The following is a 19,836-nucleotide window of genomic DNA, read 5'->3' as shown; positions in this document are numbered from 1 at the left end:
GATGGTGTTTTGACTGACGAGGCTTCCACTTGGAGGGTCTGGAGGTGGGGCTGGCCCAGGGTTTTGACAAAGGAGGAGCTGACATGTTCCAATAAAGACGCCCAGGAAGGGACAGAGGGGGAAGTGTTCAAGGGTGAAAGGCTGTGATGGCAGCAAAGGGCAAGACGTGTACAAGTATGACAATTAGATTGGCTTTCCTGCAGCAAGATGTTGAGAAAAATTAAAAGAGACAGAAGCAAGAGATGTTGGCGGGAAGCCTTGATACCCTTAATCAGCTTCGACTTATGGAACAAGTGGTAAACATTGAAGGCTTTGGAGATTATTCATGCTGCTGTGTGTGGTGCACACTGGAGGTTGAGGATGGAAGAAGACGGGCTACCTGTGGGCTCTAGAAGAGCTGGGGGGACTTCAGCTGTCTCCACAGCATCCCCTCACCTAAAGTTGAGACCAGAGTGAGCAAGCAAGTTACCTAGGGTGCAAAATTCATGCTTGCACGACTGTCAGTGAGTGCCTCACTCAAGTCCTGACCCCGCCCTCACCAAACAAACCCAAACACATATTTTTCAGCAAAAACAGTATATTTGCTATGCAAAGGCCATTTCAAAGCCAGCTCCCTGCCTGCAGAACACTGGCTGGTGAGACTAAGATGTGTGCGTGGGCTCTTAATATTCAGCTGAGACGCTGAGGGAAGGTTTCTCTGAGGAGGAAACATTTGAGCTGAGAGCATTGAGACCTGAAAGCTTTATCCACATGGAGTGGGTGGGGAAAAGCATTTCAGACCAAAGGAAAACAAAACATTAAAAAAAAAAAAAAACAGCTTGTAGAAAGACTCTGAGACAAAAATGCAGTAAGTTGTAGACTTATGTATACAATCCTCTTAAACTATCAGAGGAACAACAAAAGGTGCTACCAAGAGCTGGAAAGCACCACACCCCATTTATCTTTAGGACTAAAGAGGTCAAAAATAATCGAAGCAAAATGGGGCAACTGATTACCTTTTTAAATTCCCAAAAGCACTCTTAAGCTTTGAAATTCTAGATGTCAACATCATATTCTACTGAACATGGGGAGTAGGCATGTTCAGTAGGTTGGGCTATGACTTAAAGCAGAAACAGGAAAGACAGCAGGAATATTGTTGAAAGCGACGCATATATAAGAAGGCGTGTATAATTAAAAAAAAAAAACACACACACACACCAAATAACAGTTAATTCTTTCACCTGCAGGGTTATGAGCCGGATCCCAGTATAACCAAGTTGGCGGAGCAGTATGCCAAGGAGGTATGCTCCTTATATGTAAAGGTGTCATTGTCTTTCCCTGTCTCATGAAGTTCTTTAACCAGCTTGCTTGTGTATGCCAGAATGGTACCAAGCTGTCGCTGACAAATGATCCATTGGAAGCAGCTTGTGGAGGCAATGTATTAATTACAGACACTTGGATAAGCATGGGACAAGAAGAGGAGAAGAAAAAGCGGCTCCAGGCTTTCCAAGGTTACCAGGTTACAATGAAGGTACAAATTGATGCCTCTCTGAAGGTTCATTAATCCCATTCATAAAGGCCAAAATCAGCTAATCACTCAATCACTTTTGGGAGAGCAGACCGTCCCTTCCTTCCTTATCAAGGACATGCTGATTGTACCCCCCCACCCCCCCAACCCCCCCGCCGCCCTGTGATTTCTTTCCTCCTAAAGATAAGCTCTGCCCTTTGGAAAGACACTTTTGTCCAGGATGAAGGAATTGAAACCCAGGCAGAAGAGAGAAGCAAGCCTTTCCCTCTCGCAACAGCAGAGGCATCAGAATGCTTGATGATCTGTTTAGATATACTAGGCAACTTCTGTTGCAAGCAGTTTCTTTTGATTTCTGCTCTAAGAAAAGCCCCATAGTTCTGTACTTCAGGCTAGCCCTTGCCTCTATTTTCCAAGGACTCAAGTCGTTTAGTTTTGCCAACTGCCTCCAGGGCTCTCCCAGGGGAATTCCATCTATTCTGATGATTTTCATTAAGCTCTGAAGCATGGCTTGTCAACCTTGAGCGTGACTGAGAATTGACTGGAGTTGTTAATACATAGCTGGCAGGACCCCCCTTCTCCAGGGATTCTAAATCAGTAGGTCAGGGGTGGGACCCAAGAATTTGCATTTCTGCCAAGTTCCCAGGTGGTGCAATACTGCTGCCCCAGGGTCAAGCTTTGAGAACCACTGTTCTGCAGGAATATCCTAAAAGTCAGGTGTACATTGGAATTCTGTCTGCAGAGCAACTCTTTTGTTTGGTGGAGAAAGGGATTAAGCAATTGCAATAGATGTTTTATTGATAAAATATTTAAAATATAAATACAAGCCTCTTATTTATACATGACAACAGAACGAAGTTAGAAAAATAAAGTGAAAATGTATTTGCCCTAGCCCCTTAACAGTGACTATTCCCAGAGGTAGCCACTGTTAACAATTTGATGTGTCTCTTTGCAGACCTTTTCTGTGTATTTACATATTCCTATACACACCCACACCCACACCCCTACACCTCTAATGATTTATCATAAATGGTAGATTAGACATATTATTCTGACTTACTTTTTCCACTTAACAAATCTTAGATTTTCTTGTCTATTCATTTAGATATCCTTCCTTCTTTCTAATGACTGCATAGAATTCCAAAGTATGAGTGGGCCTTATTTTATCTGTTTCCTGTCAAAAAATCAGGCTATTTCCAATTATCCCAATTACAAACAATGCTGCAGTGAAGATCCTCATATATATATTTCTTTGTGCAGGTATTATAGAGAATAGAGTTCTTTTAGGGAGAAGAATTTCTGGGTGAAGTAGTATATACTTCACTTTAAAATATGAGAAATGCTGCTAAACTGCCCATCCAAAAAGAATTGACAATTTATAACTTCCTTCCACACTGTCTCCATTTATTTGCTATTTACATTTGTAACTTTTAAAAATCTGTATCTCATGCTTTTTAAAATTTGTGTTTCTTTTACTGCTAATGAAGTTAAACATCTTTGAATGTTTTTTGGCCATTTCCATATGTTTTTCTATAAACTGCTATCATATTCTTTAATATTATATCATATCATATTCTTTGCCCATTTTCTATAGTTTTTTTTTTAACAAAACAAAAAAGGTTTAGCACAAAGGCAGTAATTTTGAGGGAAGAATTTATGAGGGAATATAGTTTTGAATCTGTAAGTGAACAATGAAAATGGATGGGAAAATGTAATTTTTAGGAATTAACTGTTAGAGAAAATTAAAATTGTTAGAACATTTACATGAAGAATGAATCACCTAGTGTATAGTGCCCATAATCCTGTTTAATGCACTATCTCAGAGCTCTTTTTCAACATTGTTTTAACTAGTAATTAAATTTGCTTGAAGTGCTAAAAACCATAATTTGGAGACAGGCTAAAAAATATAATAAAATCATGTAAAGGCAACCTTTAATATATTGGGTTGGCCAAAAATTTCATTTTGGTTTTTCTGTACCATCTTATGGAAAAACCCAAATGAGCTTTTTGCCAAACCCAATACGTTGGGGTATAATTGATGATTTTTGCTCTCATCCGCATCTTACCCTAATAGAATTCTTTACTGAAAGGTCCACTATCTCACTAGCCAGAGTACTAGAAAACTGAATTAGTGGTTTTATTTGGAGTGGTGATCTTCCAAATTAAAAAAATGACTAGAAAGTTTCTTAAGCTGAAAGTATATACATTTCTGCTGGGTGCCTTGAGCTGAAAGCCCCAGTCTGCCCCTTTTTCTCTCCCTTTGCATGGACCTTTGAGCTTCCTGGTGGCTCCGACTATAAAAAGTCTGCCTGCAGTGTGGGAGATCTGGGTTCGATCCCTGGATCAGAAAGATCCCCTGGAGAAGGAAATGGCAACCCACTCCAGTATCCTTGCCTGGGAAATCCCATGGACAGAGGAGCCTGGCGGGCTACAGTCCATGGGGTCACAAAGAGTTGGACACAACTGAGTGACTTCACTTGATTCCAGGTCAGAGACGCTGACTCTGAAGAAGACAAATGTGATAGCTACAGATCAAAACACAGTCTTATCTCCATCTCTTCTGTAGACTGCTAAAGTTGCTGCCCCAGACTGGACATTTTTACACTGCTTGCCCAGAAAGCCAGAAGAAGTGGATGATGAAGTGTTTTATTCTCCACGATCTCTTGTATTCCCAGAGGCCGAAAACAGAAAGTGGACAATCATGGTAAGCAAGAAATGGGGATTGGAGGATGGGGAATTCTCTGTGTGGACCCAACTTGGTCATTCACGCCTTTTGGTAAACAATAAGCAGCTGGTATTACCCATATACATTACTTGCTCATATGGTATCTATTTTTTTCCAGAAAGTTTGCAATATATCATTAGTGCTTAAAGTATGTATAGTGTATTTTTAATGGAGTAAGACTGACCCCCATGTAAATATACCTATTTTAATAAAAATTCTTACCATTGTTGATCAGCCTGAACACTAGCCACCACTGCCTGTCAACCCTTATAGGTTGTATAATTCTTATACAATAATTTTATAATCTCCTTGTTAATGTTTACAGAAGTCCCTAATTCAGTGTCTGGCACAAAATGGGCATTCAAAGAAATCTTATTTCCTTCCTCCTCTCTTTCTTCCCTTCTATCATTGCCTAGGTAATTGTTTGGTTCTCTACTGGCTTTAGACAGTAGAGAAACATTGTTCTTAGGTATAGAACATTATCAAAATTGCAGCAAGACTAATCTTAAAAATTATTAGTCCCTTTAACAAAATGCCACTTGTTTATCTTCACCACCACTATTCTTGGAAACATTAACCTCACATCTCTGCTTTACAATGTCTCAAATACCATGTTTTTCTCTGGAAAATGGAACACTCCAGGGCCATAATTTAGTACCCCCATTTTGGTGATTTAACTGATCTCCATTACTATATCAGCTAGGGTCTTACTGGAAAACAAAAATATCTACTTCGGGTAGAGAAATAAAAAGAAATTTGTTAAAAGACATTAGGCACTTCCCAGAATGATTCATTATTGTATATCACATATGCAGAAACACAGGCAGGAAAACTGCCCAACAACACTGTGCTTCTTTTGTAACCAAAACACCACTGACACAGCCTCCCATAGCCTGGTACCTAATGTCCTGGACACTAAATGCCAGATAACCCATTATAGCTTCCATGGAGGAGAAAATGGCAAGTGGCTCCAGTATTCTTGCCTGGGAAATCCCATAGACAGAGGAGCCTGGCGTGCCATGGTACAGGGGATTGCAAAGATTCAGACACGACTGAACACGCACATAAACAAAACATTTAGAATGTTATCTAATACACTGTAAATATTGTTATTATAATTATCATCACCACTGTCATCTTATAGTTGTTGATCTAATGCAGAGATTTGAGCTCCAGTATGGCTTCCCTGCTGGCTCAGCTGGTAAAGAATCCACCTACAATATGGGAGACCTGGGTTCAATCCCTGGGTTGGGAAGATCCCCTGGAGAAGGGAACGGTTACCCACTCCAGTATTCTTGCCTGGAGGATTCCATGGACAGAGGAGCCTGGCAGGCTACAGTCCATGGTTGCAAAGAGTCGGACACGACTGAGTGGCTTTCACACACACACATGACTCCCTTTGCAATGAAAAGTGGTATATCAGGCCCGAGTTGTCATATCTAATAAGAGGAATGACTTTTTCTTTTTTTACTGTACCTTTCAGCTTACAGCCTCAGGACTCTAACTTTGGCCAAAATGGCAATTATCATGTCAGTTAGACCAGTGCCTCTAAAGCTTTTGATCCATCTGAATCACCTAGGGACTTGTTAAGTGCAAATTTGGATTTGGTCTGAGATGTGGCCCAAGATTCAGCATTTCTAATAAGCAACCAGGTAATGAAGATGCTGCTGTCCTGCAGACCACATTTTGAATAGCAAAGATCCAGATGCAGAAAAAAAAAAAAAAAAGTGAGCTCTCCAACCATATACCTCAGGAAGAAACATAGCAATGAATTTTCCTCAAGCTCTGCTCTTTATCAGAAGATGACAGCAATGACAAAGATAGATAACCCAAATCTGTTAAAATAGATTCTTCTGTAGAAAGTCAGGGGCTGGAGGGGTAACTAAAAGTAAATTTTCTAAAATATAATTATGAAGATGCTCTGTACTTCTGAATTTTTAAGGAGCTTGTTATGCACTTGTGTGTATATATATTATACACACACACACATATATATACACGCATATTCACAGTGAAGTCTTATGCCCACCCATTTTCCACCATCTAAGTCCTACCACCCTCTCTCCATCTCCCACCTTCCTGAGGTATCCACTTTCCCTAATGGGTTCAGTTCAGTTCAGTCGCTCAGTCGTGTCCGACTCTTTGCAACCGCATGAATCACAGCACGCCGGGCCTCCCTGTCCATCACCAACTCCCGGAGTTCACTCAGATTCACATCCATCGAGTCAGTGATGCCATCCAGCCATCTCACCCTCTGTCGTCCCTTTCTCCTCCTGCCCCCAGTCTCTCCCAGCATCAGAGTCTTTTCCAATGAGTCAACTCTTCACATGAGGTGGCCAAAGTACTGGAGTTTCAGCTTTAGCATCATTCCTTCCAAAGAAATCCCAGGGCTGATCTCCTTCAGAATGGACTGTTTGGATCTCCTTGCAGTCCAAGGGACTCTCAAGAGTCTTTTCCAACACCACAGTTCAAAAGCATCAAATCTTCCACACTCAGCCTTCTTCACAGTCCAACTCTCACATCCATATGTGACTACCAGAAAAACCATAGCCTTGACTAGATGGACCTTTGTTGGCAAAGTAATGTCTCTGCTTTTGAATATGCTATCTAGGTTGGTCATAACTTTTCTTCCAAGGAGTAAGCATCTTTTAATTTCATGGCTGCAGTCACCATCTGCTAAATATATTTAAAAAAAAATAAGATGCACAGCCATATTAAAATGAAAGTAAAGAATCTAAAATAGAAAGAATGCTTGACTAGGAGTGAAAAGACTTGAATTCTGTAACTGTCTTTGATACTAGTCAGCCATATCATTTTGGCTGTGTGACTTCTCTGGGTCTCAGTTTCCTTCCACATAAAATAAGTAGGTTGAGCTATCTAGATGGCAAATGACTTTTAATCTTAGGTCCTCAATCTCATCAATGGGCTACATGGAGTCCTACGTTCAAAAGCTTCTAAGCCTGCCTGTGGTCTTGGAAGGAAAGGGTGACATAACTGACTAGTGATACCTGACATGGATTTTGGAAGGGGGTTGGTAACACACATGCTGTGCTCTTTATATCTCCAAACCTGATGATGTGGACGTCCCACTGAGTTAAGTTCATTTCAGCAACCATATACTGAGCATCTACTGTGTGCCAGGTTCTCTGCCAGGCACTGCAGATTAAGAAAAAAGAATATTATTCAGTCTCCGCACAGTCTGTACAATTCACAGAAGCATGGCATTTTCAAGTGGGATGAGACCTTACAGATTATCTAGTCTAAATTCCTATTTTATAGGCAAATAAATTATTAGATGGCTTATTTAGAATGGCATTTAGGCTCAGCACTGCTCTGCTAGATTCTTCTGGAATGTTCTAAAGATACAATACCTGTTTTCCTCTAGAATCTCCCTATCCAACACAGTAGCCACTAGGGGCATGTGGCTATTTAAATTTAGACTTCAGCTAACTAACTGGAGAAGGAAAGAGTACCCCACTCCAGTATTCTTGTCTGGAGAATTCCATGGACAGAGGAGCCTGGCAGGCTACAGTCCATGGGGTTGCAAAGAGTCAAACACAACTGAGCAACCAAACAACAAAAATGAACTAAAAGATAATAAAATATAAGATTCAATCCTCAGACATACTAACCATATTTTAAGTGTTCAGTAGTCACAGAGGGCTGGTGGCTCTACACTATTTCTATTTGACAGCATAGACAGGGAATGTTTCCATCATGGCAGAAAGTCCGACTGGGCAGCACTACTGTCTGAAGGGTGATTTCCACACACACAGTTTCATTTACAGTCAGGCTAGAAGAAGGAAGGAGAGACACCATCCAGCCTCAAGTTCTGAGGTGCCCATAATGACTAATGTAATAACTAAATAGGTGAAGGGCTTGTTCTAAAAGCACATAACGTTTTTAAAGCAAACGTGTACTCATTCAGCACTCACACTAGCTTTTTAAGGCCTTCATACTGGGAGATTTCCAGCAGTGCTTTTCAGAACATTCTGGTAATCACATCATTCTCTCCATAGTGCACAGGCCTTTGGATCTCTTTGTTTAAACCAAAAAAGAAAACAACACACACACACATACACACACCCCTTCTCCTCACCACAAAGCTTGCTTTTATATTTTTCAATAATTACTAAGGCTACAGGACTCATGAAATGTGAGGTGGGTTTCTTCCTCTGCCTACAAATTTTACTGTGGAGCTAAAGAAACCTAAAGGGACCCTGCAAAAAATCTGCCACTTCAAAGTACTACTATCAGGATGACCTTTAGATATACAACGCCATTGCAATGCAGTTCACAGTATTTTACCATCTCTTCTCTCCAAGTGAGGGGTGCCAGATAAAATGCAGGATACCCAGCTACATTGGAGTTTCAAATGTGGTGTGGTGTTTAGACAATCTATTAAGACAATAAATAATTGTTTAGTATAGACATGTCCTAAGGGCTTTCTTCACAGCTCAGTCGGTAAAGAATCTGCCTGCAATGCAGGAGACCTAGGTTCAATACCTGGGTCAGGAAGATCCCCTGGAGAAAGAAATGGCACCCCACTCCAGTATTCTTGCCTGGAGAACCCCATGGACAGAGGAGCCTGGCGGGCTACAGTCCATTGGGTCGCAAGAGTCAGACACGACTTAGCGACTAAACACCACCACCAGTAGACATGTCCTATGTAATATTTGGAACATTCTTATAGTTTAAGAAAAATTGTTGTCGACCTGAAATGCTTACTTATGTATGTATGTATATATGTATGTCTGTATCTAACTAAATCTGGCAGCAGCTCTACTCATAATTAACTTTCTAAGATTTAATATTTGAAAATAAATTTGACATATGCTATGACCATTAAAAACAAAACCAAACCTAAGAGGTGATCCCAGGAGCCCATAAAAAAGCTTAAAATATTTTACTGGAAGATGTTCTTATCCTAGTGTTTGACCTTTCTGTCTTCTTCCTGTCATTCAGATCTCAACTTAAATGTCACTCTTTAACAAGATTTTCCCTGTCCACCCTCTCTAAGTGGTTCCCCAACCTCCTTTATCCTGTTTTTTTTGGTAATTTTTTAATGACATTTATCACTCCTTGATATTTTATTTTTCATTTGTTACCTGTCCTCTCCCTATAATGTTATGTGCTCAATACATTTTTGTAGCCTGAAGGCAATACTGAATACTGTTTGGTTTTCGAACATGGGCTTTGGAAATCAAGATAAAATTCTGGCTCTCTGCGTGGTCTTGGGAAAGGATCATAACTCCTCTAAGTCCAGTTTATTCATAGGAAAATGGTGGTCAAGGAATAGGACAGGCAGGTACAGATCCACGCCTCACTGCCACCACTCAGGAAATACCTGTGCTTCAGTCTGCTCATCTGTATTTCCTGTCTCTTCCTACCTCCCACAGTAGAAAAGGATATTACGTAGTCTGGTCAAAAAGCAACAGCACTCAGACATAAAAAGGAATGAATCTGAGTCATTTGTACTGATGTGGATAAACCCAGAGCCTGTTGTCCAAAGTGAAGTAAGTTAGAAAGAGAAAAACAAGTATCATATATTAATGCATCTATATGGAATCTAGAAACACGGTACTGATGAACCAGTTTGCATGACAGGAATAGAGATGCAGATGCAGAGAACGGACTTGTGGACGCAGGGAAGAGGGGTGGATGAACTGAGAAGGTAGCACTGACATACATACACTACCGTGTGTGAAACACATGGCCAGTGGCAAGCTGCTGTAGAGCACAGCGAGCTCAGCTTGGTGCTCTGCGAGACCTAGAGGGGTGGCATTGGCAAGGGGTGTGGGAGGGAGGCTCAAGAGGGAGGGGATATATGTATGCTTAGAGCTGATTCACTTTGTTTTACAGCAGAAGCCAATACAACATTGTAAAGCAATTATATTTCAATGAAAATAAAATAAAAGGAAGAGGGAAAAAAAAAAAAAAAAAAGCAAGAGCAAGTACCTGAAAGGCAGTAAAACTACCTCTTAAGAGTGGAGTCAGAGAAACTTGGGTCCAAACCCAGTTCTGTGTTCTTTCCAGGCTTGAGTTTCTCATCTGGAAGTGATAATAGTAGAGATTCCCTTAGAAGGTTGTTGTGTTACATGAGCTAATTTACAAACACTTCTCTCTACCTGACTGCAGTACCTAGCACAGTGATAATATCAGCAACAGTGATGACAACAAATGTTGATGGTAAGACACTTAGTCTGGTACATAGTAAGCACTCAGTCAGCATTTGTTGTCATCACTGTTTCTGATATTATTACGATTGTTGTGATTTTGGAAGTTGGGAAGAGTAAAAGTGAAAATTCCTGTTTGCTGCTGATGGCCTGATGGGAAGCTGTACTCTAGCTTATAAATATTCTTTTAGGAGAATCCAGATTCAGAAAGACATTATTCATTAACCTTAATAATTTGCATCTAATTTATTCTAAACTTTTCTAGGTTACAAGTATCCAAACCACAGTGCAAACACAAGGATGGGAGGAATTCTATTTCTCCACAATCAGCCAATAGGCAGTCAGTTCAGTTCAGTCGCTCAGTTGTGTCCGACTCTTTGCAACCCCATGAACTGCAGCACGCCAGGCCTCCCTGTCCATCACCAACTCCCGGAGTTCACCCAAACTCATGTCCATCAAGTTGGTGATGCCATCCAGCCATCTCATCCTCTATCGTCCCCTTCTCCTCCTGCCCTCAATCTTTCCCAGCATCATGGTCTTTTCCAGTGAGTCAGCTCTTCACATCAGATGGCCAAAGGATTGGAGTTTCAGCTTCAACATCAGTCCTTCCAATGAACACCCAGGACTGATCTCCTTTAGGATGGACTGGTTGGATCTCCTTGCAGTCCAAGGGACTCTCAAGAGTCTTCTCCAACACCACAGTTCAAAAGCATCAATTATTCTGCGCTCAGCTTTCTTTATAGTCCAACTCTCACATCCATACATGACCACTGGAAAAACTATAGCCTTGACTAGAAGGACCTTTGTTGGCAAAGTAATGTCTCTGCTTTTAAAAATTTGTTTATATTTTGTTGTTTTTTAATTAACATGTTTAAAAGTGACAGCATATTTTATTATCTTAGATACTTACTTATTTGTGTGGGTATATATATATATATACATATATATACACATATGCATATATACATATATGTATATATGTGTGTGTATATATGTGTGTATATACATATATATCATCTGAGCCACTTTTTAATATGCTGTTTAGATTGGTCATAACTTTCCTTCCAAGGAGCTAGTGTCTTTAATTTCATGGCTGCAATCACCAACCACAGTGATTTTGGAGCCCAGAAAAATAGTCAGCCACTGTTTCCACTGTTTCCCCATCTATTTGCCATGAAGTGATGGGACTAGATGACATGATCTTAGTTTCCTAAATGTTGAGCTTTAAGCCAACTTTTACACTCTCCTCTTTCACTTTCATCAAGAGGCTCTTTAGTTCTTCTTTGCTTTCTGCCATAAGGGTGGTGTCATTTGCATATCTGAGGTTATTGATATTTCTCCTGGCAATCTTGATTCCAGCTTGTGCTTCCTCCAGTCCAGCGTTTCTTGTGATGTACTCTGCATAGAAGTTCAATAAGCAGGGTGACAATATACAGCCTTGACGTACTTCTTTTCCTATTTGGAACCAGTCTGTTGTTCCATGTCCAGTTCTAACTGTTGCTTCGTAACCTGCATATAGGTTTCTCAAGAGGCAGGTCAAGTGGTCTGGTATTCCCATCTCTTTCAGAATTTTCCACAGTTTATTGTGATCCACACAGTCAAAGGCTTTGGCATAGTCAATAAAGCAGAAGTGGATGTTTTTCTGGAACTCTCTGGCTTTTTTGATGATCCAGCAGTTGATGGTAATTTGATCTCTGGTTCCTCTGCCTTTTCTAAAACCAGCTTGAACATCTGGAAGTTCATGGTTCACATATTGCTGAAACCTGGCTTGGAGAATTTTGAGCATTACTTTACTAATGTGTGAGATGAGTGCAATTGTGCGGTAGTTTGAGCATTCTTTGGCATTGCCTTTCTTTGGGATTGGAATGAAAACTGACCTTTTCCAGTCCTGTGGCCACTGCTCAGTTTTCCAAATTTGCTGGCATATTGAGTACAGCACTTTCACAGCATCATCTTTCAGGATTTGAAATAGCTCAACTGGAATTCCATCACCTCCACTAGCTTTGTTCGTAGTGATGCTTTCTAAGGCCCACTTGACTTCACATTCCAGAATGTCTGGCTCTAGATGAGTGATCATACCATTGTGATTATCTGGGTCATGAAGATCTCTTTTGTTCTTCTGTGTATTCTTGCCACCTCTTCTTAATATCTTCTGCTTCTGTTAGGTCCATACCATTTCTGTCCTTTATCGAGCCCATCTTTGCATGAAATGCTCCCTTGGTATCTCTGATTTTCTTGAAGTGATCTCTAGTCTTCCCCATTCTGTTATTTTCCTCTATCTCTTTGCATTGATCACTGAGGAAGGCTTTCTTATCTCTCCTTGCTATTCTTGGGAACTCTGCATTCAAATGGGTATATCTTTCCTTTTCTCCTTTGCTTTTCGCTTCCCTTCTTTTCACAGCTATTTGTAAGGCCTCCTCAGACAGCCATTTTTCTTTTTTGCATTTCTTTTTCTTGGGGATGGTCTTGATTCCTGTCTCCTGTACAATGTCACAAACCTCCATCCATAGTTCATCAGGTACTCTGTCTATCAGATCTAGTCCCTTAAATCTATTTCTCACTTCCACTGTATAGTCATAAGGGATTTGATTTAGGTCATACCTGAATGGTCTAGCGGTTTTCTCCACTTTCTTCAATTTCAGTGAGTAGGCTTCACTTAAGACTAGAAAAGCCAGTCATGGCTACCGCCCTGGTACCTCCATTCGGCTCTCACCTGCACTGATCCTGGAATGAGGCCTAAAAAAGCATGGTGTTTGTGTATATATTTGGGTCATCATGATCCCTCATGAGCTCCCTTACTAAAAATAAGTATTAGTTTGGAAGCGACCCTTGATCATTTCCTTAGGAAAACACATGTCTGCCATAGACCTTCAAAGCTGTAACCCAGATCCTCTTCCATAGGTCCCTAAGCAGGATCTTGCTAATATTTACCCATTTCTTTCTTTCTCTTTCTCTGTGTGTCATTCCAGGCTGTCATGGTATCCCTGCTGACAGATTATTCGCCTCAGCTCCAGAAGCCAAAGTTTTGATGCACTGACGCTTCTCAAGAGAGAAACCATGTTCTTCAGGAACAGAATGAGTCAGTTTATGAGGGAAGGAGAAGAGAAGAGAACAAATCACAGAAATAAGCAAATTCTAACACATGGTATAGGTGAATGGTATGATATTGCTTTGCCACTATGAAACCTTCCTGAAGCTCCTAATTTCAGTGCTGATGCACTGTAACATGTGGCTTAACTTGGTTTAAACTTTCTAATTCACAATTTCTGAGTTACATTTGGGTACGATATTAATAACCATACACACTTGCTTCAACTAAACATAAAATACTGTGTTCATAACACATAATGCCTATGCCATTACAAGTAATCTATGCTTATTGCTCTAATAAATTATCACCCGTGCTAATTTATAAGTAAACATTTACCAGGAAGTAGCTGCTGGCAGACCTATGGGCTGTGCTCATATCCCCTAGGACCAACAAGGAAGCCAAATGATCCATCTTGCTGATGTAACCAATTTGCAGGCAAATGGGGTAGACACACATTCAGTTAGGGAGGCAAAATGATGAAATTCTTAGAAAAACAGCTATAATTGTGTCCAAACTCTGGAGTTTTTTCTAGTCATTTGTGGAAGGAGGGTCCTTCGAGAGCACACATCTCTCCTCTGTAATGAATACTTAATGCTACAAGCCTAAAGAAGCCTTTGTGAACAAGTGGTAAAACCACGGATACCTAAGTAGGAATATAATGTCCATTAGTGACGTTTTCATAGGTTCAAATTCTCTAGCAGGAGCAATTTAATTTTTTTCATGTTTGTGTTTGTCATGCAGCTCATCATAGCATACTGGATATTTCCATAAGTCCACTACTTGCCACATTTTAGTTTATATTTTCCTCTAATTTTTCTTCAAGCTAAGAACAATTTGCACCACTGGATTATTATGTAATTAAAGCTAGATGTCTCTTGTGGGTGAACGAAACATGTAGTATTGAATTATTATGATATAATTTAAAATCTTTAGTTCAAATGTTAAATAAGTGAAACTTTTCAAAAGTAATGTATTTTATAGAGGACAAGAAGAGTAATTAACTTGACATTCCATTTCTACTATTGGAAGAATGTTTCCAGCCTAGTTGACTGATATTCTTCAGCGGATAGCTGAGTTAAATAAGTGAGTATGAGATGAATTACAAATTAGATCTGCAATGAAGATACAGTAAAACATATTTAGTAGGGAGAGGGGGAAGCGCATAATATTACAGGGGAAAAATTCAATTTTTCTAGTAAATAACAAAGGTGACTTTCACATTGATGGCGATTTATTGGGAGCACTTGAGAAAGAAAGAGTGGAGTTTTGTAAGCTGTCTTCTTTCAGCAGAGAGTATAAGGACAATTTAACCAAGAGGTGCTGTGTGGGTTGTAGGGGCTTTCCCTCAAACTGCCTCCATACAAAGGACATGATCCTGAGTAATATTCCACTTTCTAAATGGTCCCCTATAGCAGGAGTCCCTTAACCTTGGAGATCTAATGCCTGGTGATCTGAGGTGGAGCTGATGTGATAATAATAGAAATAAAGTGCATAATAAACGTAATGCACCTGAAGCATCCTACAACCACCCCCCACCGCCAGTCTATGGAAAAACTGTCTCCCACGAAACCCATCCCTGGTGCCCAAAAGGTTGGGGACTGCTGCCCTATGACAATGAACTCTCATCTCTTTATTGGTTATTCTTAGAACCAAAGAGGAGGTACAATCTTCTTTCCTCAAAGGGAAAGAACTTTTATCATTCCCTTGTCAAAATGTACTCACTACCTCAAAATGTCCCAAAGCTTTCTTTTTTCTGAACACACCATTTAACATGGTTCTCGACCCAAACCTATAAGCCTATAGGAATTTATTTGCTTTCTTAACTTTTCCTCTTAAGAAGACACTATTTATATTGTCAATTTATAAAGAAAACTAGGGAAGGAAGACTTAGTACTATTTTTTTTCCAAAGCTATTTTATCTCCTGTTTCATTTTATCTTTTCCTCCTTCATTCCCTTTCCTGTGTAACTACTGCAATGACAGAGATTAACAAAAACTCCAGCAATGACCTTTGGGTCACTGGTGCAGTAGATCCTATCAACTTAATTAATATAACTAGTCAAAGAGTGCCTTTCTTCCAGGCTTTCTCCACTGTAACACTGGAAATAAAAAATATCATATGATTATACTGCAATGGGGGCTTCCCAGGTGGTACTAGTGGTAAAGAACCCCCAGGCCAATGCAGGAGATTTAAGAGATGCTGGTTCAATCCCTGAGTCAGGAAGATCCCCTGGAGGAGCCATGGCAACCCACTCCTGTATTTTCGCAGTGATGAGTTTCTAGGAACTTTGGAAAAATAATTCTACAACAGACATTTTGAATGAATATTGTGCTAACGATTTGACTATTATAATGTCCCCAAGCAGAAAGATCTGCCTAGATTAACATGGTAATGCCACATTTGATCTCCTACATAAATAAGTGACTCTAGAACTTCAGTTAAAATGGTGAGAGCCTCTTGATCAATGCTAAAGACCTAAGGCAAACCTTGCCACATAATAAAAAGGTATAAAGAATACATACAGACAGGGTGTCCAGAACAGTCTTTCTTTGGGCCTTTTTGTCTTGGACATTCTCATCAATGAAGATGAGCTGCAGGATGTCTTGAGACATGGCATCACTCAGCAATTTTGTAGGCTTGATGACAAACATGAAAGGTCACACCAAAGAATGGAAAACCAGTCTGGTTACAATGATTGGACACCTACAACTGGGAGCACCATATACTGACATCCAAGATGTACTCTGTGCCAACGTCTCAGGTAAAGGTGTGTCTGAAGAATCTGCCTGAAATGCAAGAGACCTGGTTTTGATCCCTGGGTTGGGAAGATCCCCTGGAGGGAATGGCAACCCACTCCAGTATTCTTGCCTGGAAAATCCCACAAAAAGAGGAGCCTGGCGGGCTACGGTTCATGGGGTTGCAGAGTCAGACATGACTGAGCAACTAACACTTTTACTTTTTCAAAGGTAAGGGCTAAAACCTGGTCTACACTTCAAATATCAAGGCTTGTGCCTCCTTAGAGCTTTACAGCCAGGAGGAAGGAATGACTTTTTTAAAGTTGCCCACCCAGAGGGTATACTTTTCAGTATTTTATAAGCCTGAATAGGTGCTTTAAGTCACAAAAAAGGCACCCAAAAGTCACACAGAAGTATCTGGTAGGGTTAACCCTACTTTCAATTATTTACATCAGGAATTTTTTTCAATATCACCTTGTACTTGTTAAAGTGAGACATATAGGGACACTTTAGTGAGGATTTAGGCATTTTGCCTGTTTCTGTCACAGTTTCAAAATTCCAGAATGGAAATGATAGCATCTGTCCATTTTTGTGTGGCAGATACATGACACATCATGGAGGCAGGAATCTGCAGTCAACTCTGAAGTTCTTTAATTAAAAAAAAATTAATCCCTAATAATTGTCCCGAAAATTTAGCATCAATTATTGAGAAAAGAATCTTGGTCAGAGCAAAGGGAAGTGCATTCCTTTATATGAATTAAATCTTTTCACAGACTGAGGAATGCCTGACTTGTATCAATGACACTAGACTTAGTTTCTAACTGATGTTCTTCTGGAGCTCATTCCCAGAGGCAAGGCAAGCACAACAGCTGCCTTCTGGAACAAAATCATTAGGTAAAAAAATTTTTGAACTGAAATGAGGCTTAGAAATAATCCAGATCATCCCTTCAGTTTACAAAAGAAGGAAACAGGAAACAGCAACAAAATATTCCTAGGAGAGAAAGATATTCTACAGGGAGGGATTATGCATGTGTTCAGCACCCCTCCACAAACTATCTGGGATCCTTCAAAGGCTGAGTGGGGAATAGGGAACTGGCTGGTCCTGGACTGTGACTCTGTGAGGCCAGCAGATGAGAGGAGAGCTCACACCTAAGCCGAGATAGATACAGACATTTAGAGGTGTAAACAGAGATCCAAAAAGCATTCATGGAGTCGATGCTGTTGGTGTCCCATCCAGATGTCTGTTATCTGGCCTCACCCATCCCTCAGCTGCCATCAGGGCTAGATACTGATGGCTCACAGCTGCTCGTTTTTCTGAAACACTATCCTCAACCAACCAAGAACCACTTAGCCCAGGATGTTAGACTCTCGCCGACATCCGTCATCCCACTACTGGCAGTTCACAGCCAATGAGTAACTGACAGAGAGGATCTCTTCCCTCCAGGCAAGACGAACCCAGTGGTGAAATTCATGCCCCAGGCTGAAGTCAGTATCTGTTGGAGACCACATCCTTGGTCGTTGTTATTTTTGCTGTTTCGTTGCTCAGTCGTGTCCGACCCTTTTTTTCAACCCCATGGACTGTATGTAACCTGCCAGGCTATTCTGTCCATGGGATTTCTCAGGCAAGAATACTGGAGTGGGTTGCCGTTTGCTTCTCCAGAGGATCTTCCCAACCTAGGGATGGAACTTGTTTCTCCTGCTTTGGCAGGAGGCTTCTTTACCATTGAGCCACCCGGGAAGCCCAAGCTGATGCTTAACCTTCTTCCCTCGTTTCTAAGAGTGCTCCTTCAATAAATCATTTGCACAAGAGTCCCCATCTCAGGCTCTGCTTCTCAGGAATCTGATCTGATACGTGAATAAGATTTTTCAGAGGTTTGCACTGCTCTGCTGATCCTTCAGGCATCAAGGGAGGAGTAGGAAGTTAAGTGGCCATTAGACAAATGGTGAAGAGCTCAAACTTCAGCAAGCAAAAATGTTTCCGGTTACCAGGATCAGTCTTCCTTAAGAAGGAAGCAGACCATTATAAATAACAAATATTTTCCTGTCACATGTTCAAATTCATAATGAGGGATTTATTAGCTGTGTGGAATAGACCTATTTTCTTTCCCCAGAGAGGAGTACCTCTGAATTAACTGACACAATATTGCAGGTTTATTTATGTGATAGTTTAACACTTTTAGAGGTTGGTGCCTCTGGCACCTCATCTGTCCTTGGTCCTTCCTTCCCCACTTCCCTTCAAAGCTACTTATTCAGCAGGTCTGGACCAGGGCCTGAGAATCTGCATTTTTAACATGTCCCCAGGGATTTCAATGCTGCCAGTCCAGGGACCACACTTTGAGAACCATTGGTATGAGGTACTGCTAAAGAATTATTGGAGGTATCTTTATCTCCACATGCATAAAGCACCATCATAAAGCATTTGACATAACCCAGATCCTCTGACTATTAATCTGTCTTTGGAGCCACTGAGGCCTGGATTTTATCCCTTCTCTGCTACACAACAGCCATCTAATCCCACTTTCCTTATCTGTAAAATGAGAATTATAATGCCCATCTCATAGTGTTGCTGAAATATTTAAATGAAGTAACACATATAAGGGTATTTGGCTTAAAGCCAGTGCTAAATAAACACCAGCCTCCTTTCATTTGATTGCTTGTTTCTAATACTTTTATATTTTTTCTTTTACCTTTATAACGAAATTATATCCCACCATCCGCAACATTGAGTTGAACAGCTGGTGTCCAAAAAAGGGCAAAGAATGAGTTTGTCCTCTGAAGTTGGCAGAACCCAGCAGTTAATGCTTCAGTAGAGCTATACCTTTCTAGAAGCTGGTTTGTGAATACATATGCTACCCAGGTGAGTGGCTTGGCTCTTTGCCCAGCTGAATCATAGAAGCCAATAAGTCCCCAAATCTAATCCAACTGACAACTCTTTTGCTTAGGGAAGCATGACAGGAATGTACATTTATGTGAAATAAATGTGAGGCATTTGGCTTTGGGGCTAGCTGATAAAAGGGGAAAGGGATTAGGGAGCACTCATCAGGGTTTATTTATCTTTGTTTGAGGCTAGAAGGGCTCAGAGGAAGAAATTTTCAAACTGTTCTTAAGGCAGCAGCTCTTAAATGTTTTGTTCTTAGGACCTCTTTATGCTCTCATAAATTAGAAAGATCTCGAAGATATTCCTTTATGTGGTATATGTCACATTAGAAATTAAAGCTGAGAAATTTCAGAAATATTTATATATTGATTAATTTACAGTTAACAATACTAGACCTATAATAGTTTATGAAAATAACAAAGTTCATGAATAGAGTGGATGACATTGATTTGTTTTTCGCATCTTTGCTGCCTGCCTTAATAGAAGACATCTGTATTCTCATATCTGTTTCTGCTTTCCACCCATGGTACTATGTTGGTTTGAAGTAAAGTGAGATGATCCAACCTCACAGATATAAGCAGTTAAAACAGGAAGTAGCTTTTCAAATAATCATCAATATTCTTGGATGTTACACTGAAACTCTGCAAGTGATAGCTCCTTAGAGATGAGTTGCAATGTGGGATCTGACCACATCAGTGAACTTTTCTACACTGTTAGGTGAAACTTC

At 40.4% G+C, this 19,836-nt stretch overlaps 1 protein-coding gene across 2 annotated transcripts in view; it reads left to right on the top strand.

The window, feature by feature from the left end:
- The window catches only part of OTC (ornithine transcarbamylase), a 73,592-nt gene extending 58,180 nt beyond the window's left edge, over nucleotides 1–15,412 (top strand). Inside the window, exons 6-9 of one of the 2 annotated variants that reach the window (XM_068962141.1) lie at nucleotides 1,227–1,280; nucleotides 1,361–1,510; nucleotides 4,071–4,208; nucleotides 13,375–15,412. In XM_068962141.1, the coding sequence (XP_068818242.1) occupies nucleotides 1,227–1,280; nucleotides 1,361–1,510; nucleotides 4,071–4,208; nucleotides 13,375–13,434 (402 nt within the window). In that variant the 3' untranslated portion in view covers nucleotides 13,435–15,412. The remainder of the gene's footprint in view (nucleotides 1–1,226; nucleotides 1,281–1,360; nucleotides 1,511–4,070; nucleotides 4,209–13,374) is intronic. The other variant, XM_068962140.1, reaches the window with a different exon arrangement.
- Nucleotides 15,413–19,836: the final 4,424 nt, after the last annotated feature.

The sequence above is a fragment of the Capricornis sumatraensis genome, chromosome X (assembly GCF_032405125.1).
Source record: "Capricornis sumatraensis isolate serow.1 chromosome X, serow.2, whole genome shotgun sequence".
NCBI lineage: Eukaryota > Metazoa > Chordata > Mammalia > Artiodactyla > Bovidae > Capricornis > Capricornis sumatraensis.
Note: the sequence above shows the minus strand (reverse complement) of the source record. Positions and strands in the feature narration are given on the sequence as shown.